This window comes from Phodopus roborovskii, unplaced genomic scaffold, assembly GCF_943737965.1.
Source record: "Phodopus roborovskii unplaced genomic scaffold, PHOROB, whole genome shotgun sequence".
In the NCBI taxonomy this organism is placed as follows: domain Eukaryota; kingdom Metazoa; phylum Chordata; class Mammalia; order Rodentia; family Cricetidae; genus Phodopus; species Phodopus roborovskii.
Window position 1 is genome coordinate 32,802,806 of NW_026125052.1, and position 19,896 is coordinate 32,822,701.

Sequence of the window (19,896 nt, forward strand, 5' to 3'; positions counted from 1 at the left end):
GCTTTGCTCATGGACAGACTCTGGGCTCTGCTGGAATCCCCCAGCCGGCCAGCCAGCAGCCTGCATTCCAGTGGGGTAGTCAGACACCCTGGGCCAGCCTTTCAGACGCTGAAGTCTCAGGACATCTGATATCCAGTGTCACTTCTAGTGTCTGATTTTGTCACATGGCCCAGAGGCCTTTCCTTGTATTTCTGGATTTGGTTCCCTCGATGTCCATCCCCACCCCACCCCACCCCCACTTGTCCAGCTCCTCAGGGAGGTCCCCTTGCTCCTTGTCAAGGGCAGAGGTTTTTCTATCTCCGGAAACCGAAGGCCTCCCGCGGTGCCTTTGAACCCTTCTTGCCTTCCCTCGGGGGCTTGGGTGATGGCACCTCCACTGTGCCCCCATAGGGACAGTTCTCTGAGCCCGGGTGGTGGCCGGCACACTCCACAGCTGGCATGTACCCACTGTCCCACATTCCTGTCCCACACAGCTTACACAGGTCATGCAGGCTGCAGGGGATTCTTGGCAGGAGGCGGAACTGGTACAGGAGACTCCTGGCCTGCAGAGAGAGGAAGGCTAAGGGGACAGCCAGGCCATCGGGACACAAGGGGATAGTGGAAGCGTACGGGAGGCTTACTACGTGGGGACAGCAGCGTCCTGGGTCATAGTGGTTGCTGAAAAGGGGCCATGAGATAGAGACCTGGGTAGTGTAAGACACAAAGTTCCCGGGTGGCAGACACGAGGGTGATGAGGGTCAGAATGGCACTACTTCACACAGCCCTTCCTGTCCTTCGCAGGCCCCTCCAACCCCGTCCCGATGCCTCCTGGACAATAAAAGGCCCTTGTACTCTGCCCTGCCTCACAGAGTCACCCGGCACCCCTGCAAGGTCTGTCTGGGGAGTCCAGCACAGTGATGGGCCTGAGGACCCCTGCTCTCCCCCATGGACCCCAGAGGACTGCAACCCAAAGGAGTGTGGGAAGCAGGAGGTGGCTGAGATTCAAGGTCCCCTTTCTTCTAGCCGTGGATGAGAAGCAAAGCCCTCCCTAGGCTCTGCCTTCCCTTCCTCACTTTCCTAACTCTGCACTGGAGGAGGCACTGCTGGGCGGGGCTGGCTGGGCATTTATACATTGTAGCATAAGAAAGAGGCCGTGCCCAGTGGCAGCCCCGAGAACACAGGGACAACACAGGGACACAATAGCACCACTGGGCTGATGAGGATGGACTTGGTAGAGAACCCCAGCAGGTAAGGGAGGGGCAGGATAGGGTTCTGCGTGTGTGGTGGTGCCCACGTGCAGAGGTGGGGTTCTGTGCTGAGTCCTTGCGCTGGGTGAGGTTCGGTGGTGTGGGTGGGGCTCCGTGGGTAGGGGTGGGGCTGTGAGGTGTGGGCGGGGCTCCGGGTGCAGGGTGGTGCAATCTGTGGCCTCTGCTTATGTACAGGGCGGCCCGACGGTCCAGGCCAGTGCAGCACCCACCTTCCTGAGCACCAGTTCTCCGTTCATGTGCATGGCCAGGTTCCCAAAGTGCAGGAGCATCTGGTCTGTGGCCAGCTGCTGCTCGACGACATCATCCCCATAGATGGCCACGATGGCCACGCAGACGAACAGGTGGAAATAGTCCGTCTGTGGAAAGACAGAGCTCAGAGGGCCTCTTCCAGGTCTGAACCGCAGTTCAGCCTTGAGTCTGGCTCAGGCTACCTGGGACTGAGCCTGTGCCCGAAGGTCCTGTGTGCCTGGGGACCTGCATCTCTGGTTCGTCCTCCATTTCTCCACATCCAGGGCTGCTGGGGCACGCTAATGGATGGTAACTGCGCCACACCCTGGCTGTTGTTGTCTTGGGAGGCATCTGGGGTGAGGGAAAAGAACTCCTTCCTTCCTAGCTTGTCTGAGCTCACTGCAGGGTCCCATCCACAGAGATCTCCAGCATGTGTGCAAAGGACTGACCAGGCTGCTTCCTGAAGGCTGATTAGACTATGCCAACAAGGAAGAAGTTCTGGCAGCTGACTTCCGGGTGGTGTGTCCTCCTGCATCAGCCAAGTGCCCCTGGCATGTGACCCCAGTCTATGGCAGATAGTGTGGGGAGAGCCCTACTAAGATTCCCTGGAGGCCCATGGAGGGCTCTACCATCATGTGGCCCCTACCCTCCTTTCCAGACATCCACAGCCCCTCCCTGCCCCCTCTGGGGCCACCTTGTGGTACTCTCTTGCCTGGACACCTGATGGTTCCAGGAACGCCCACCCTCTAGGAAGTCCCCACCCCTGGCCCGCCCACTTGCTTCTTCCAAAGGGATGGGAGGAAGGGAAAATGAAGCACACTCTATGGAGACTGAATCAGAGCACAGGGCAAGTCCCAGCTCCCAGGGAAGGGCCATAGCAGCAAACCACAGCTCAGAGGACTGCGGGACCCTTTGCTTTGGAAGCTGAGGCCTCAGCCGCCAGCGACTCCCTCTAGAGCTCACTCTGGTTCATTCATCATCTTCCCTTCCTCCCTCTCTCAGCTGATGGGGGAAAGAAGATTTTCCAGATGTGACCACTAAGCCCAAAACCTGAAGGCAAACCTTGCCTTGACACAGACGGCGGCCAACAGCCTCAGAGGGGCAGCTGGGTTATTTCCCCATGACTCAGCCTCCCCGGCCACTCAGAAGATCTGTCTAAAATAATCTCTAAGTCTAGGATGCACTGGCAAGCCGGTGGCAGAGGAAAGGTGACTTCAGTGCGTATTTTCACAGCTGGGGTCAGAGGTAGAAGAGACAGAGCTGTGCCCTGGACACACGGATGGTACTGCTTTCTGTCTGTGCAAGCCCTGTGTAAACATACATATGAGCACACACATGACGCTAGAAGACAGTTTCTCAGGGTCTCTCATCAGGAGCTCAGCATTAGGCTAAACTGACCGGCTAGCAAGCTCTAGGGATTTGCCTGCCTCTGACCCCCAGTACAGGAGTTGTAGGTATGTGCCGCCACAGCTGGGGTTCTTTGTTTGTTTTTGTCTGTTTGTTTTATGTTTTGTTTCGTTGTTGTTGTTTTAGACATTTCACACTATGTAGCTTTGACTTTCCTAGAACTCATAAAAACCTGTCTGCCTCTGCCTCGGGAATGCTGGGATTACAGGTGTGCATCGCCACGTCTGGCATGCCTGGCTTTTTAAAAAACACTGATTCTGGGACTCCAATGTAGAACCACGAGCTTGCAAGGCAAGCACTTCACCTACGCAGCAATCTCCCTAACCTAACCTTTGGTATTATTATTATTATTATTATTATCATCATCATCATCATCATTATTATCTTAAGGCCGATGGAGTTGAACTGACTTGCTGACTTTCTTACACTGACGGCCTGGGTGTAGCTCAGGTGGGAATGTGGTGGTCAGAGGAGAGCTGGCGGAGGAAAAACTGATCATGTCCAATACAAGCCGATGCCTGCATCCCTGGTCCAGGCTCTCTGTGGATCTGTGAGAAGGCAAGAGCTCAGGGTCTCCCAGCATTCCCGGGGACAGGATAGCGTAACACTGGCCACAGCATGTGGACACATACATCCTGGGCTGCTATGACTGTCCTGTGGAGCTGATAAACCTTCCACTGGCTGGCTGTGACAGAAGGGAGTCAGTCGGTAAAGAGCATGTCAGCCAACAATTTACACTGATTTCAATTACATGGGAGGGGAGGTCTGAGGCCGGTGGGCGGCACAGGCCTGGAAAATAGTGGCTGTGAGAGGCTGTGGTGGTGGCGGGTGGACGGGACAGGGAGGAGACACCACTACAGGACAGGAGGCTGGGGGTGATCCCAGGACCCTCCCCTCCCCACTGGACTCATGGGTTGCACCTGCCCCGCTCACCTGGTAGTGGGCCCAGCAGGCCTCCCAGATGCGCAGGGCCTCGGCCTCAGGAAACTCCCGTTTGAAGCAGAGCAGGAGCCAGCGGTGACAGAACAGCATCTGTAGTCCGTCCTCGCCCAGCGAGACCAGGTGCTGGTAGAAACGCTGCTGTGTCAGCCGGATCAGCTCCCGCAGGTACAGCTGGGGTGAGGGAGAGGGCAGCCTCACTACCGGGACCAGGAAGACCGGTACTCAGAGCACCTTCAACCCCAAAAGCACACACAGGAGGTCTGTCTGCCAAAACATCCGCCAACCAGTATGTCAGTCTACGACTGACACCCTGTGTGTGTGTGTGTGTGTGTGCATGTGAGTGCATGAATGTGTGTGTGTGCATGTGCATGTGAATGCGTGCATGCATGCGTGTTTGTTGTGTGTGCGCGCGCGCGCACGCGCACGACAAAAGTTGACATTGGGTGTCTTCCAACAGTCCACTTTATTTTTTTTTTAAAGATTTATTATTTTAAAAATTAAACTTATTTATTTCCTATGTATGAGTGATCTGCCTGCATGTATGTCTTTGTACCACACCGGTGCCTGGTGTTCATGGTGGCCAGAAGAGGGAGTTGGATCCCCAGGTACTGGAGTCACAGATGGTTGCAAGCAATCATTTGGTGCTGGGGTTCAAATTCAGGACCTGTGTAAGAGCAGTTGGTGCTCTTAACCTCTGAGTTGTCTCTCCAGCCCTTATTTTATTATTTTTAATTACATATGTAGAAGTGGATCTGTGCACATGACTTCAGGAAACCAGAAGAGATAGTTATCTCTGGGAATCCAACTCGGGCCCCCTACAGGAGCAGCACATGCTATAACCCTCTGGACCATTTTCCCAGCTTGACTCTACCTTTTTTGAGACAGTGTCTCTCGCTGAACCCAAAGTTTACCAATTAGCTGGACTGGTTGGGCAGCAAGCTCCAGGGATCCACCTGTCTGAGCTTCCTCAGAGCACACCCAGCATTTTCTCCCGAGTGCTGAGGATCTGGGCATCAGTCCTCGTGCGTGTACAACAGGCAGTTTGCTGTCTGAGTCATCTCCCAGCCCCCACCACTAGAATCTTGCTCACACCTGTCTGCCGGTTCATCTTAGATTTGAAGATATTCTAGAAGGAGACTACGGTGTAACCCTAGGCATAGAATGATCTCCTGGGTGGTCAAGGAGGCTGACTCAGTGTGAAGTCATCTCCCAGCCTCAGCCGGCCCCCAGGGGCTGTTTCTAATATATTCCTGACCAGACAGAGCAAGCAGGGTTGTTCGTGAAACCCCAGCTAAAGCCCCTTCCATCTTACCACCACCTAGCAACTCCCAGAGCTGCCGGAGGGAGGGTTTGTGCCTGAGTTTCAAGACCCCAGATTCCTGTGTGTCAGGGTCACCAGGTTGCATGGGATTTGACAGAGGCTATTTCTGGAAGCACCAGGTGGGGGCTGCTGACTTCACTGACGCCACTAGAAAACCAATCTCCAAGGGCTAATGAGTCACTGGGCATGTGCCGCCAGGCTGCCAGGGTGATGGCGTCAGGCCCTGTAATTGCCTCCCTGGGTACCGTGGAAACCTGACATCACAGAGATGCATGTGAGGCAGGCAGGGGCCGAGCAGGGTCAGAAGCTCCCGAGCACGTGGGGCCTTGGGACTCTGCTCCACTGCGAAGCACCACGTTGCTGCTCCCAGCGCCTGGGGCTGTGTGGCTCTGGAGTTCAGGAGCCTTTCCTGACTGTCCTGGGTCTCCAGCCTGCAGCTCATGGAAGGTCAAGGACACCGAGTGGCTGACAGTTTTCTAATGGATGCCCAGTGCGCACAAGTGACGGGTGCCCGCTACTCCTGCTGCCTCTCACACCTCCCTTGCTGCGCTCAGTCCTCCTGTCCCTAGTGGTTGATCTACGGCCATGCGCCCTGCTCTTCCTTAGCTCTGCAATCGCTGCATGAGGCACACCTCATCTAGCAAGAGACTACTGGGCACGATTACCTGAGTCTCCAACACTTGAGACCCGTATGGAATAGAGACGACCATGGGACAGAACACCTGTGATTCCTGTCCCCAGACTCCAATGCCCTCTGCGCATATGTTCCAGAACAGGCCATCTGCAGGACGGAGGGCAGGCCACCCACATCCAGGGCCTGGAACCACGCAGGAGCCTGACACTAACACAGGTCCTTCCAGTGACAAGATCCGGTCCCCAACTCTGGATGCTGCCTGGTTTCTGTAGGACTGATCTCTGTGGAGGAGGGGTGTGCTCAGTGTCAGCTGAGTCCTACAAAGAGGCCAGCTTTTTGAGGGGTGGCGATGTGAAACTTGCCTGTTGGACATCTGGGTAATATTGGAAAACTTCTGTTCCCACTGCATACAGCTGCCCTGGCTGGCTGTAACGGCCTCTGCTAGTCACACACACCTGAGCCAGGTTGCATAGACCTCCCTTTCCCTGCCCTATCCAGGAGGCTGGGTTGTGATGGCCCTGCCGGCAGGGAGAAGGCTGGCAGGGTAGGGCCTATAATAGTCAGCCTCTGGAGTTTCAGGAAGAATGGGTTAGAGGCTGGCCTAGACCCAAACACATATCTCCTGTAGGCGGCTAGCTGACCCTTCCCAGAAGACCCGCATCATGTCAGCAGAGGCAGTGGTTTGTCCCCCGTCTACTGACCCCTGATGTCATGGCTGTATTTCACCATCAAGGTCCCTGGCAGCAACAGGAGGTAGTGTGCTGTCTTTCTGAACCCTCCAGTACACAGATAGACACACGCACGCGTGCGCGCGCACACACACACACACAGACACACGTGCACAGAGATGCAAACACATATACCCACATATACAAGGCACAAATAAATGCATGCCTACACAGCACATAATAATACACACACACACACACACACACACACACGTGCACAGAGATGCAAACACATATACCCACATATACCAGGCACAAATAAATGCATGCCTACACAGCACATAATAACACACACACACGCACACACACATGCACACGCACACACACGCACACACATACACACGCACGCACACGTGCACACACACGCACGCACACACACACACACACGTCTCACCAGCTGTCTCTCCATGTCCTCGTCCCGGGGAGAGCTAACAAAGATGGTGTTCTGCATCAAACCCACGAAGCACCAGAAAGTGTCTGATTCATCCAAGACCTCAGCCAGGATGGGTGCCACCAGGTCGGACATGCCCTGTGAGTAGCCGATGGCTGGGTTGTACACGGCATAGTTCAGCAGAATCCTCCTGTAGGGCATGAGGAGGAGAGATGCCGTGGCCCATCTCACCCTTGCAGTCCACACCAAAGGCTTGTGGTGCAGGTGCTGGGGGCCTTCTTCACCTTAGTCTCAGGGCACAGCGGGCAGGTGTCACAGCCTATCTCGAGAGTGTGGGTTACTGGCCACGTGTATGCACACCTTTAATCCCAGCACTCAGTAAGCAGGCAGACCTCTATGATTTTGAGGCCAGCCTGGTCTATATAGACAGAGTTCCAGAACAGCCATGGCTGCATGGAGAAACCCTGCCTTAAAACAGGGCTCTGGTGGAAGACAGTGGGACTCATTCTGCAAGCAGTAACAGTATTTGCCAGAGCCCAGAGCAGGGGCTTATCAGGAATGCGGGTCCGACTTTCTTAATGGTTCACTGTCTGTGACAGAGGGTGGGCTGGCTGGTCGTTTTTATGAGCTATTAATTTTGTGCAGTTATTTGCCAGGCTGCAGCAGAATATCTAAGATGGCAGCCTCCGACTCAGTGTGGTGTTATCAGAGGAAGGCCATCACTGGGAGCTGAGAACACACGTGGCAGCCTGAGGAAGTGTCCTTAGTGAGCAGGGGCCAAGCAAGGAGAGGGATGGAGAGGCTCTGCTGGTACCCTCGGCTGTGACTGAGTGGCAGCTACAGCGGTCAGGAGCTAAAGGAGCTTATGGGTCCCCTGCTCTGGGTCGAGTACTGCACAGGAGCCACCCTTTCACGCAGGGAGGCCAGGGTCACCGGGTACCTCATGCTCTCCACGTTCGGGTTGTCCTCCCCCCGGAAGAACTGGTTGCTCCTATCTGTCCGAACCACGTCCTTGTCCACAGTGAACTGCACGCTACGCCAGAAGGCTCTCTGCTCCTCGGGAGTCATGGAGAGCCTGTGGGGCAGACAGAGCCCCGTCTCGGGTCAGCTGTGGAAGGGGGGTGCCCTGGGGGACCCAGGGAGGGGACAGTACAGATGGGGACCTGGAGTAGCTGCACACTCCAGGAAGCAGAAGCCTGTGCTCTCCTGAGCTCCAACCTCTGCTGCTAGGGCTGTTAGCACCAACAGGGAGGCGTGTGTGTGTGTGTGTGTGTGTGTGTGTGTGTGTGTGTGTGTGTGGTGTATTCAAGGCTTTCCTCACGTTAACCCAAGTCCAGCCCCATAGAGGAGAGCTAACTGCAGCCTGTGGGCCGTGAAAGCCATGCAGGAGGCAGTCTTCAGCCCTGACATCAGGTTCCCAGCCCAGCCTGCCATTGGTGAGCACTGGCCCCTAGTTAAATCTGTTGAGCACATATTCTAAAATCCTTGGCATATGAACTAAGGGGCCTGGACCAGGCTCTGGGAGCATGGTGTAGCAGCAGCTGCCCTTGTCCAGCCATTGGTGCTGGCTCTTGGGAGACTCACACTCCAAGGAAAGCATGGTTCCCGCAATGCACAGCCAGTGATGAATTGCACCTCTGACTTTCCCACCACTGGGGTCTGATGGGGCTCCTGGGGTGCCGTGCACCTTTTTTGCTGGATCGCCGCGTATTCCTTTCGCTTCTGCTCCCTCAGAGCCTCTCGCTCCTCAGATGTGGACTCGTGACTGTAATAGTGCAGAAGAAAAGGCCAGACCTCCCCTCGAATCGACACGTCAATGCCGCCAAAGAAAATGGCCTGCAGGAAGCAGCACAGGTTGAGGGGGTGGGGTGGGGGGCAGTAAGAAACAAGGCAGCTCAAAGAACCCCAGATCCCCAGAGAAGGGTGTCGTGGGGGTGGCGCGGCGTGCCTCGATTCAGACCCCGGCAATTTGCACATGTTTACAAGGGGAAAGTGCTGGAGAGGCATTCCCATACAGGGTACAAACTGGCTCATTTCAATGTCAAAGCCCCCCCGGGGTGGCACTCTGAGATCAATGTGTCATTCACATGCCATGGACTGATCCTGGGGGTTTCAATACCTCAGAGTCTGCAGGGCCCACAAGGGATTCCCCAAACTTGTGGAATTGTCTCCTCAAGGAGCCTCTGGACTGCTTCATCAATGCCGTGAACAGGGCCCCACACCAGGGACTGGCCCTCCGGAGGTGGTGGCCCGCCACCCACCCTCCGTCCCTGCAGCTTGGCTACCAGGGCTCCCTGGAGGCCCTGCCATACCTGGCGTAGCTTGTATTCCTCCTCCACCTGGCCCAGATCATTCAGGTGGTTGAGCCAGGCAGACACATCCAGCCTCCGGTACAGGCTCTCTTCCGGGTGGGTCTCAGAGGGTGGCAGCTTGGGCCTTCGGATGGAGAACTGCATGCATGTCCTCTCATCCGTGACCTGCTGGATGGGTGGGAGGAACCCAGGAGGAGAGCAGGATCTCAGATCTTGGGCTTTTGAAGCCCGAGATGTGTTCCCAGGGTGTCAAAACCAAGCTCTCCTTTGGGAGGAGGGGAGGCACTGTCCCTGCACGCAGGCTCCTAAATGGCAAGTGTAATTGGACACAATTAAAATGAAAATACCTTCATCCTAAAATCGCTCTCCTTTTGCAGCTCACAGCCTCCACCGCCCCCACCCCCTTTCCTGCCCCAGCCGCAAAGAAAACCAGAATTAATACCCCTTATGGCCCAACTTCCCTCTGCCAGGGAGAGCCTGCAATAGATTCCATTCGATCGGCCACATACAAAGGCCCGCTGTTCGGCGAGCAGGGGAGCCAGCCTGTCAGATTGTCTCCATGCGCGGTCACGAGTCCAGGGCGAAGCCGCAGCTGACATTTAATTCAAAAATCAAAGGTTGCTCCATGCAGGGGGGCACATGCCTCTATCGTAATAAGGGGGGCCGGCAGGAGGCTCTGCGGGTAGGGCTGTAAAGTCAGCCCCCAGTTCTAATAAGCACACACAGTATCTTAAACAGGTGATTAAAGGCGCTTACTACGTCTGTATGCAGATCGAGCAAAATATGGCAGGAAGCCGCATCAAAACACGAGTCTTTGAGTGTTCAGAGTCACTTTCAGAAAGGCCTGGGCACACATTTCAACCCCCAAGCACATCGCTGTCAGACGCTGTTGCAAGCCACACCTGGCCAAATGCCACAGTCCTCAGAGGACAGTCCCTGGAGCAAGGTACCCTGGGACGGTCCCAGGCCTGAGAGAGGCGTTTGTACCCCTCACCCCCTCATCCCCAGCAACCATGTGCGCCCCACTCTTAGCCGGGCTACCTGGTCCCTGAGGTGTGTCTCCGTGCAGAATTTCCATTGCTGGAACACCTCGGAGAGCTTGTCCAGGCCGCCGTGGTGGAAGTGGAAAATCTTGTATTGGCTCTCTCTGCTGGCCACCACCAGCTGGCCACTCGTGCAAGCCTCGTCACTGAAGGGCAGTAGGGTGGGGGAGGGATGAGCGTGTTAACACGGGTTTTGATTTCTGAGTTTAATCAGAGCACACTGTCAGCCACCTCAGGCAGGAAAAAGTGAGTCCTGACGGAGTCTGGCTGCCTGTGTGAGGGGAGCAGTGTCAACCAAACTCAGCACCACCCCTGCCTAGGAAGCAAAGGCACCTGGAGCCAGAGGACCCTGAAGGGGGTTACTCAACCTCTACCCTCATGACTGCATCAGAAGGGGCCACAAGAGAGGGCTTCCTGAAATCACCTTCAAGGCTGTCACCAGACCACCTCAGCACCCTCGGGATTCCTACAAGGGATTTTTGGTGGGTGCTGACTTGGGTTGATGTGGGAAACCATAGACAGAAGGCAGCAACTGGGGTCTATGAAGGAAAGGCCACCTCCATCCAGGGGCCAGTGCAGCACCAACCGTGCAAATGACACACAGCAGCCTGCAGTGCCCAGCAGAGCAGCGGCACCTGGAGGGGGCTTTCTTTCCTGAAGGTGTTGGGGACAGACTCAGGCAGTAGCCTTGAGTGCGATCAGGGAGGGAGACAACGCTAGTATCTACCAGACCAGTTGCAGCCTTTTGCTGCCCATGAGGCTGGAAATGCACATGGCTATGTGTGTCCCCACATGTGTGCATATGCATGCACGCATGAACATACATGCAGGCACACATACTTGCACAAATTTGCATACATGCTTCCAGGAGGTAGAGGTTCTTACCTGAAAAAGAGTCGCAGGGAGCGCATGTGGCCGAGGTCCACACGGAACACACCACAAATCTGTTCCAGGGCACATCCCCGCTGTGGCTCATCCCATCGAGGTGTCTGCAGGAGGCCATTGCTGTCAGGGAACCGCAGGTTGGCATCCGAGCTAGAGGGGGAGCTGGCAGAGCAGGTGGTGTGAGGATTCTCATCTCTCCGATACACCAGCCCAGGGGAAAGATGGAGGAGGGGCATGTAACATACACCCCGAGCTTAAACACATAGGACATGATGGAACACACTTTGCTGGAAGCTGTGCCCCATATGCTAATGAATGAACAAATGAGTGTGCTGATCCTGTTACTCTTTGTACATAGAGATACTTTGTGCATGGTGATACTTTGTGCATAGTGATGTTTGTGTATGGTGATACTTTGTACATAGTGATATTTGTGCATGGTGATACTTTGTGCATAGTGATATTTGTGTATGGTGATACTTTGTGCATAGTGATATTTGTGCATAGAGATACTTTGGTTTGAATGGAAAATTGTTTGTTTGTTTGTTTTTCATGAGCAGACTCCCCCGTACCTTGGTATATGTAGGAAGTTGTTAGCATGGCACTCAAGACCAGAGCTCACACCTCCCGAGTGAACAGAGGCCAGTTACCAAGCCTTTTGGAGCCTCCATGTCTTATTTATAACAAGGATAGGTACGGAACAAACAATTGTGAAGTGCTCGGTCCCTTGGGGCCTGTGAAGGGTGGCTGCCCCGTCACTGTCTTAGCGTGGAGCTTCTACGTGGGTTTAAATTTCTTCTTTGTTTCTGAAAAACAATGTTTATATGAGGAAATGCATGGGCTACTAACATTACCTACATGCCTTGTGTAATGACATGAGGATATGGGTGTGTGTGCACGTGTACATGTATGAAAGTGTGTGTCAAGGCCAGAGTCACTAACACGGAATCTTCCTCCACCTCTCAGGATCTCTCAACAACCTTAGAAGCTCACTGATTGGCCACACTGGCTGTCCGTCCAGCACAGGTCCCAGGGTTCCTCTGGTCTGTTTTCCCGCAATGCTGAGGTCACCAGGCCAGGCTTTTTTAATGTAAGTGCCGGGGATCAAACTCAGGTCCTTGTGAGTGTGCAGCAAGCATTTCACCCACTAAGCCCTCTCCCTTGCCCTCATGTTTGTGCTTTCTTTTTTTTTTTTTTTTTTTTTTTTTTTTTTTTTGGTTGAGACAGGGTTCCTCTGTGTAGCCCTGGCTGTCCTGGAGCTCACTCTGTAGACCAGGCTGGCCTCGAACTCACAGAGATCCGCCTGCCTCCGCCTCCCGAGTGCTGGGATTAAAGGTGCTCGTCATCACTGTCCAGCTCTCGCGTGTTTTTACAGCACACGAACTGAAGCCCAGAAGGGCTGGGTAATTTGCCCAAGGCCATACAGCTTGTGAGTAGTGGAACTAAGATTAGAACCTGAGCTCTGTCCTTTGAATGTGCTGTATGGCTACAGCACCCTATCATTCCACTGTTTTTCTAATCTATGAATCATTTACATTGTCTTTTGCAAAATATTTTATTATACAGTTCTGGGCATCTCTGGTTAAATCCTGGTCTGGATATCTAGCAGTAAGTTCTGCAAGCAATAGCCTGGGTATGAGCCGAGCAAAGGCAGGCAGGAGGCAGTGTGTGGCCCTGTACTGTCTCCACAGTCAGTAGCTGTTCTCTGCTAGTATAAACCACCAAGGAATCAGCTCCCTGGGAAGCCTGGGTCCAGCCCCTCCTCTCTCAGCCACTGAGGAGAAAGCAGGGCTGTTTAAACCCTTCAGTCCCCAGAAGGCCAGGCTGTTTATGATACGGCTTTCCTTCATAATCTGTCAGGAAGTCAGGCCAGCAGGGTCCTCCCATAGATCCAGGATGTGCCCAGTCCTACTGCTGATGCGCACTGTAAAAGCCCTGGTCCACAGTCTAGGTGAGAGTCTGCCAAATGCAGCTTCCTACCACACCCTGCACCGTATTGCTAAGTGTGTGCAACATTATACCATTGTGTTGCAGTAACATCTTCCAACACCTCCACAACCTCCCAGAACCCCACAGAACAAAATGCTGAGCCAGGTGCAGGCAGGAGGCCCCTGCTGGTCCCTGGGAGTTGGGAGTGGGAGGAGGTAAGAGGTTTTTGAAAAACAATGGTTATATATATGAGCAGGTTTCCTGTTTTAATGTCAACGTGGTGACATTCAGGAAAAGGAGAGCTATGCAGACAGTTAAAATATCAGTGGTTACCCAGGGGCTGGTGGAGAGGAGACACGGACTGTGGAGCACAAGACAATACAACCCTTTGTATGACACCACAAGGTTATTACACATTCGCCCAAACCCAGAGAACACACAACAGCAAGACAATGCCTTGTGCAAACTGTGGGCTTCCAGATGACAATGATCCATTCATGTATGTCCATCCACTGTGTGATGGCTGATGTTGACGCTGGGGCGGCTTGATCCCTAAGGGACCAAGGACATTTGGGAAATCTCTGCAGTGAACCTGAAACTATCAAGCTAAAAATCTATCAAGCCAGGTGTGATGGTGCAAGCCCACAGTCCCTGCACTCCAGAAATGGAGGAAGGAGGGTCAGGAGTCTGAGGCCAGCTATGAGGTGTCAGTGAGCTATGCTGTGAGTTTGAGGCTAACCTAGGCTACTTGAGAGGCTATCTCAAAAGAACAAATGGATGGATATTAACCGATAATGATAATAATAGCAAAATTGAACCGTCCACACATTGCATATGGTAAAATTAATATTGTTAATATATTAAAATGCATATAAATTACAGAAGTGAGCACTACACAGGAGAGTGTCAGAAGGGAAGAGCATTCCCTGGAGAATACATATGCACATTCTGTTCATGCCTACAGTAATAAAGTGAATTCCAGTGCAAAAGAGACCGGTCTGGGGTGGGCATTAAATTGGTGATAATTCAAAGATTATAAAATCTTAGCCAGAGCCGAAGAGATGGCTCATCAATTAAGTGTAAATAATGTTCTTGTAGCAGACCCAGGTTCAGTTCCCAGCACCCACATTGGGTAGTTTACAAGTCCCTGTAACTCCAGCTTCAGGGGATCAGCCATCCTCTTCTCTCTCTCTCTCTCTCTCTCTCTCTCTCTCTCTCTCTCTCTCTCTCTCTCTCTCTCTGTGTGTGTGTGTGTGTGTGTGTGTGTGTGTGTGTATTTGAAATCTAAGCCAGGAGGGGTGGCATATGTTCATACTTCCAGAACTTGAGAGGCAAAGGCAAGAGGATCAAGAGCTCAAGCCATCTTTGGCTACACAGTAAATTGAAGCCAGAGTGGGCTACCTGACACCCTGTCTCAAAAACCAATCAAACAGGAAAACAAATATGTGTGTGTGTATGTGTGTGTGTGTACACTGAAGCCCAGGGTTCTCAGAACACTTTGGCTCAGCTTAGAGGAATGTAGGAGACTGACCTAATTTTTCCAGCAATTAATTCAAAGAGCACAGTCACAAAATCACATGCATGGATAGATACGGAGCATTCTATTGGCAAAATTGACAAAGCACACAAACTAGGGACGCTGTGTAGTCTACAGTTAGCATCAGACTCAGTGGAGAAGAACAGAATTGACCCCCCCCCCAAAAAAAAAACCGAGGAACTTGAGGCTGGAGAGACCGCTCAGTGGAAGAAAGAATATGAGTTGCTCTTGCAGTAGACTGGAGTTCAGGTCCCAGCACCTATGTGATGGCTCACAACCATCTGTAATTCCAGTTCTAGGGGATCCAACATCTTCTTCTGACCTCCTAGGGCACCAGACATGCACATGATACACAGATATACATGTTGGCAAAACACTCATATAAATAAAATAAATAAATAAATATGGAAATAAAATTAACAAGCCAGGAGCAAGGTAACGGTACAGGCTTCTACTGATACCCTGTATCCTCCAGGATCCACCTCGCCTCTGCATATGACAGGAGAAGGAGAGAGGGGGAGTCACACTAACTGGGGTGTGTGTGGGGGGGGAGTGCAATGGTCCGAGCTGGCAGAGGATGTTACTGTTTATATGAAGCATCTCTGGGGAATTGTAAAACAACTCTTAGAACCAGTGAGTGCACTGAGCGAGTTTATAGGCTGCATGGATAATAGAGAAAAATGGACTGCATCCTTGGACCATCAAGGCATAAGTGGGAAATGAAACAACACATTTAACTTACACCAGAATTAAAGCCATGGCTGGAAGAGATGGCTCAGTAGATAAAGTTTTGCCATAGAAACACAGGCACCAGAGTTTGGGCTCCCAGACCCACATAAAACTCCACATCACCCCAGTGCTTGGGAAGTGGAGAAGAGATTCCTGGAACGAGCTAGCTAGCTAGCCAAGCAGAATCAGGGAGCACTGGGTTTGGTGAGAGACCTTGACTCAGTAAATAAAGAGGACAGCAATCAAGAAAGACACCAGATGTCAACCTCCGAGTGCATGCATGTGGGAACACACACGTGCGCATCAAACACATATACATACATCCACAAAACGGTCCGGAGACTATCTGGGATCTGCATCAACAGATCACACAGTTAAGACCCCCACACTGAAATCCAAACGGCTGCCAAGAAAAATCAAAGAAGTCAGTGGGTGAAGACACACACCATGTCCACATGCTCACCAATGGCTTGGGTCGACCAGATGTCTCTATGAGAGAAATTAAGGTCAACTTCTTCATGTCACAGCCCAAAATTAACTCAAATTGGATACAGACCATAAACCTGAAAATGATAAAACTTCTAGAAAACTCCCTGACCACAACCATCTTGAATGAGTCTATGAGATGGCCCAGCAGGTGAAGTTTCTTGCCCCTGGCCTGAAAACTTGAGTTTGATGCATGGGATCACATGGCGGAAAGAAAACTGATTCCTGTATCTTGCCCTCTAACCTCCCCACACACACACAAACACAGTTGCTAACCCTGTACAGTCCCAAGAAAACACACAAACATACAAATTAATAAATTAAAATTTAATTTTAACATATAATCATAATTTTTAAAAATAAAACAACCTAAAATCCTAAGGCCTTGTATCAGAAATCTGCAAGATTTTCTGTTATCTGAGACATTGGCCCTACAAACCACAAAGGTAATAAATCAGAAAACACCCACCAAAGGAAAAAAGGAAGACAGTCACAGCCTGAGAGAGAATCCCCACAAAATACATCCAACTGAACTTGTGCCCTGAATATTTACTTTTATTTTTATTCTTTTTTAAGTTTTTCAAGACAGGGTTTGGCTTTGGAGCCTGTCCTGGAACTAACTCTTGTAGACCAGGCTGGTCTCTAACTCACAGGGATCTGCCTGTCCCTGCCTCCCAAGTACAGGGACTAAAGAACGTACTCCAGCACTGCCCACCGCCCTGAGTATTTATAAGGGACTCTTCAAAACACAGTATGAGCCAGACATGACTACACAAGTTTTTTAACCTGATCGTAGGGCGGCTGAGGCAGGAGGATTGCAGGTTCATGGGAAGCCTGGGCCAACAAGACCCTAGCTTTTGTAACCAGACACAGTGCTCCTAGGTGCTGTCTGGAAACACACAAATGACGGGGGGGGGGGGGGGGCTGCAGTATCCTATGAGAACCAAGAGCCAGAGCCACCCAGCTGAAAGGATTAACCATGTGGTACTTACGTCATGGAAGGGGTTCAGTGACAAAGGCTGGACCACACAGCACCCTGCAAAATGGTTAAGCTGAGCAAAGGAAGCCAGACCCAAACAGAGTACATACACTGCGTAATGCCATAATGCCATCTGCATACAAATGTACCCAATTAACTAATCCCAAAGTGACAGAAACAACAATGTGTGTGTACGGTGTGTATGTATAAGTAAGTGGTGTATGTGGTGTGTGTGTGTGTGTGTGCGCGTGCGTGTGTGCGTGTATGTGGTGTGTGTGTGTGTGTGTGCGCGCGCGCGCGTGCGTGCGTGCGTGCATGTATGTGGTGTGTGTGTGTGTGTGCGTGTGCGCGTGCGTGCGTGCATGTGTGCTACTGAGGATCGGACCCACATCCCCAGGCAAGTACCCTGCCACAGAGCCACACCCCAGCCTGCTTATGACCTTCTACTATGAGACAGGGTCTTACTGAGTTTCCCAGGCTGTTCTGAAGTTCAGTTCTCTGGTGTTAGCCTCCTGAGTAGCTGGGACCACAGGTCTGTTAGTACAAACCCAACTTCCAATGTTGCTGTTGCTGTGTCAAAGTATCATAAAGTTTCCGGTCATAAGCATTACTTAGATGTGTTAATTTTATGTGTAGGCATGTTTTGCCTGTATGTATATCTGCATACCACATGCAGGTCTGTTACCTGGAGGTCAAAAGAGGGCTCTGGATCTGAAAGAACTGGAAATACAGCCAGGTGTGAACCTCTACGAGGGTGCTGGGAATCGAACCCAGGTTCCCTGCAAGAACATCCAGTGCTCTTAACCACCAAACTAACGCGGTTAAATAAGGATCAGGATAAACAAATAGGCCAAATAGATGTTTATTCAGGGAGAAATAACTTACAACCTAGACAGATGAACACCAGGAAATTCAACCGGATCCTCTCCTGTCCGAGTCAGGCCAGAGAGAGAGAGCGCCTTTCCTGGCCCCCTCCGACCTCCTTCCACAGGTCACTCCGCCCATGGCTCCACCCCCTAAATGGGCGTGGTCAGTGCCACAGAATTATCTCACTACACCAAACCATCTCTCCAGCCCCTCATTTATGCATTTTTGAGTAGTTTTCAATGGTTCTAAATTACTCACAGTACTGTGCACTCACTACCAGCCTCCCCCTGAACACATGCTTGTATAGAACAGAGGTGCTGTGACATCTATGAAACTTTACCATTCCCAGCCTTCTGGGTCCCCTGCAACATCGTCTGTGTGCGTGAACCTGGGCGGCCGACGCGGCTCTCATCCCTCTGTGACAAGAGTGTTGTTTCACTGAGCACACAATCATGAAGGCTGGCCCACTATGCACCCATTCCAAGGCTGAGTGACATTCCGGGGTGTGGGCTGGCCGCTTTTGTCCATTCACCTGTCCACTTCGTGCTCGATGATCTCTGGACACAAGCACCCCCTCAGCCCCTGCTCTCCAGCCTCCCAGGCACAAGCCCTGAGGAGGGCTTGCTGCGTTGTTCTATTTTCAGATTTTCTGAGGAAGCACCACCCACCCCCATTCCCACAGCAGAGGGTCCTCTCACTAGCAGCCCCGATGGCCTCTGCTTTTATATTCACAGCAGCCTTGCAGAGTAGATGTCCTCCCCACAGCTTTAGCTCGCTCTCCTCGGTGGCTCCCGCATCCCTGCTAGGTGGCTGTTTGAGTATCTTTAGGGAAATGCCTCCTTTTTGGTCTTTAGAGAGTCTACGCATCTTGGAAAGCTGTCTCTTATTGGATACGTGATTTCTAAGGGTTTCTGTTGTTCTGCTTTTGTTTTGCACTCTGTAGGTTTCATTTTTCTTTGTATTTGGTGTACAAACTCAAAAACAAAACGATATAAAAAAAAATCCTTCGCGTCCCGGTTTACCTACTTTCCCCCTTTGTTGCTTGTGCCGCTGGGCCTGTCTGCACCGTTGCTGCCAGGCTGCAGGTGAGTCACTTGGCGCAGGGACCTGGAGGATACCAGGAAACCCAGAAGGACGTGCCCTTATGTGGGGTGCAGTGAGGCCATAGAGCTACGTACTATAGATGCAAAACCGCCAGACTGAACACTTCAGAATGCAAAGGTTGCTGAACAGCAGTGACAGTCCAATGGACCTTTTGGGAAAGATTTTATTTTTTATCACTTTATTTATTTTTTTAATATTTTATGTGTAGGCGTGTTTTGCCTACATGTATGTCTTTGCACCATATACAGTACCCTCAGAAGCCAGAAGAAGGAATTGGATCCCCTGGAACTGGAGTTACAGATGTTGTCATGTGGGTTCAGGGAATCACACCAGGGTCTTAACCACTAAGTCATTTCCTCAGCCTGGTTCACTTTATTTTTAATTAGGCATGTGTGTGTGTGTGTATGTGTGTGTGTGTGTGTGTTTGTGTGTGTGTGAGTGTGTGCGTGCGTGCAGGTGTGTGTGCAGGTGTGTGTATGTGCATGTATGTGTGCAAGTATGTGGGGGGGCATGTGCAGGTGTGTGTGCATGTGTGTGTGTGCAGATGTGTGTGTGCTCACGTGCAGGTGTGTATGCACGTGTGATGCTCACACGGATGCAGTGCCTGCAGAGGCCAGAGACAGCATCTGCTCCCCTGGAGCTGGAGTTACAGGCAGTTGTGAGCTGCCGACATGAATTCTGGGAAACAAGCTTTACAGGCAGTTGTGAGCTGCCGACATGAATTCTGTGAAACAGACTTGGATCCTCTGTAAGAGCACCAAGTGCTCTCCACCCCCACCCCCAGCCACTTCTCCAGCCTCCAATAGAGGGTTTCAAACACCCACCAATATCAACCTACTGTCACCATCAAATTCCAAGCACGAGGAATTATTTTCGTATATTGTGGCAAGGTTATATGGTGCCACACCACCAAGCTGTTATAAAAAGTTTCATGAAAGTATTTAATAACCAGAGAAAATTTCACAGTATATATCACACGAGGAAAATGAGAGCCGGTGCTGCCAACATGGCTTCATATATAATCTAACCTTACAGATTTATCTACATACGTATGCCATGAATGTTGCGATAATGGGTGTCTCTAGATGGTACAATTAGAGTTTGTGCCCATCATCTTCTTTATTTGC

At 51.7% G+C, this 19,896-nt stretch overlaps 1 protein-coding gene across 2 annotated transcripts in view; it reads right to left on the reverse strand.

Moving 5' to 3' along the window:
* Nucleotides 1-248: 248 nt before the first annotated feature.
* Tbc1d16 (TBC1 domain family member 16) overlaps nucleotides 249-19,896 on the reverse strand; it is a 77,096-nt gene continuing 57,448 nt past the window's right edge. Inside the window, exons 4-12 of one of the 2 annotated variants that reach the window (XM_051181618.1) lie at nucleotides 11,139-11,300; nucleotides 10,252-10,399; nucleotides 9,211-9,375; nucleotides 8,586-8,734; nucleotides 7,839-7,973; nucleotides 6,902-7,088; nucleotides 3,816-3,995; nucleotides 1,457-1,603; nucleotides 249-542 (exon numbers count right to left, since the gene is read on the reverse strand). In XM_051181618.1, the coding sequence (XP_051037575.1) occupies nucleotides 294-542; nucleotides 1,457-1,603; nucleotides 3,816-3,995; nucleotides 6,902-7,088; nucleotides 7,839-7,973; nucleotides 8,586-8,734; nucleotides 9,211-9,375; nucleotides 10,252-10,399; nucleotides 11,139-11,300 (1,522 nt within the window). In that variant the 3' untranslated portion in view covers nucleotides 249-293. Of the gene's footprint in view, nucleotides 543-1,456; nucleotides 1,604-3,815; nucleotides 3,996-6,901; nucleotides 7,089-7,838; nucleotides 7,974-8,585; nucleotides 8,735-9,210; nucleotides 9,379-10,251; nucleotides 10,400-11,138; nucleotides 11,301-19,896 lie in introns of both variants that reach the window. The other variant, XM_051181617.1, reaches the window with a different exon arrangement.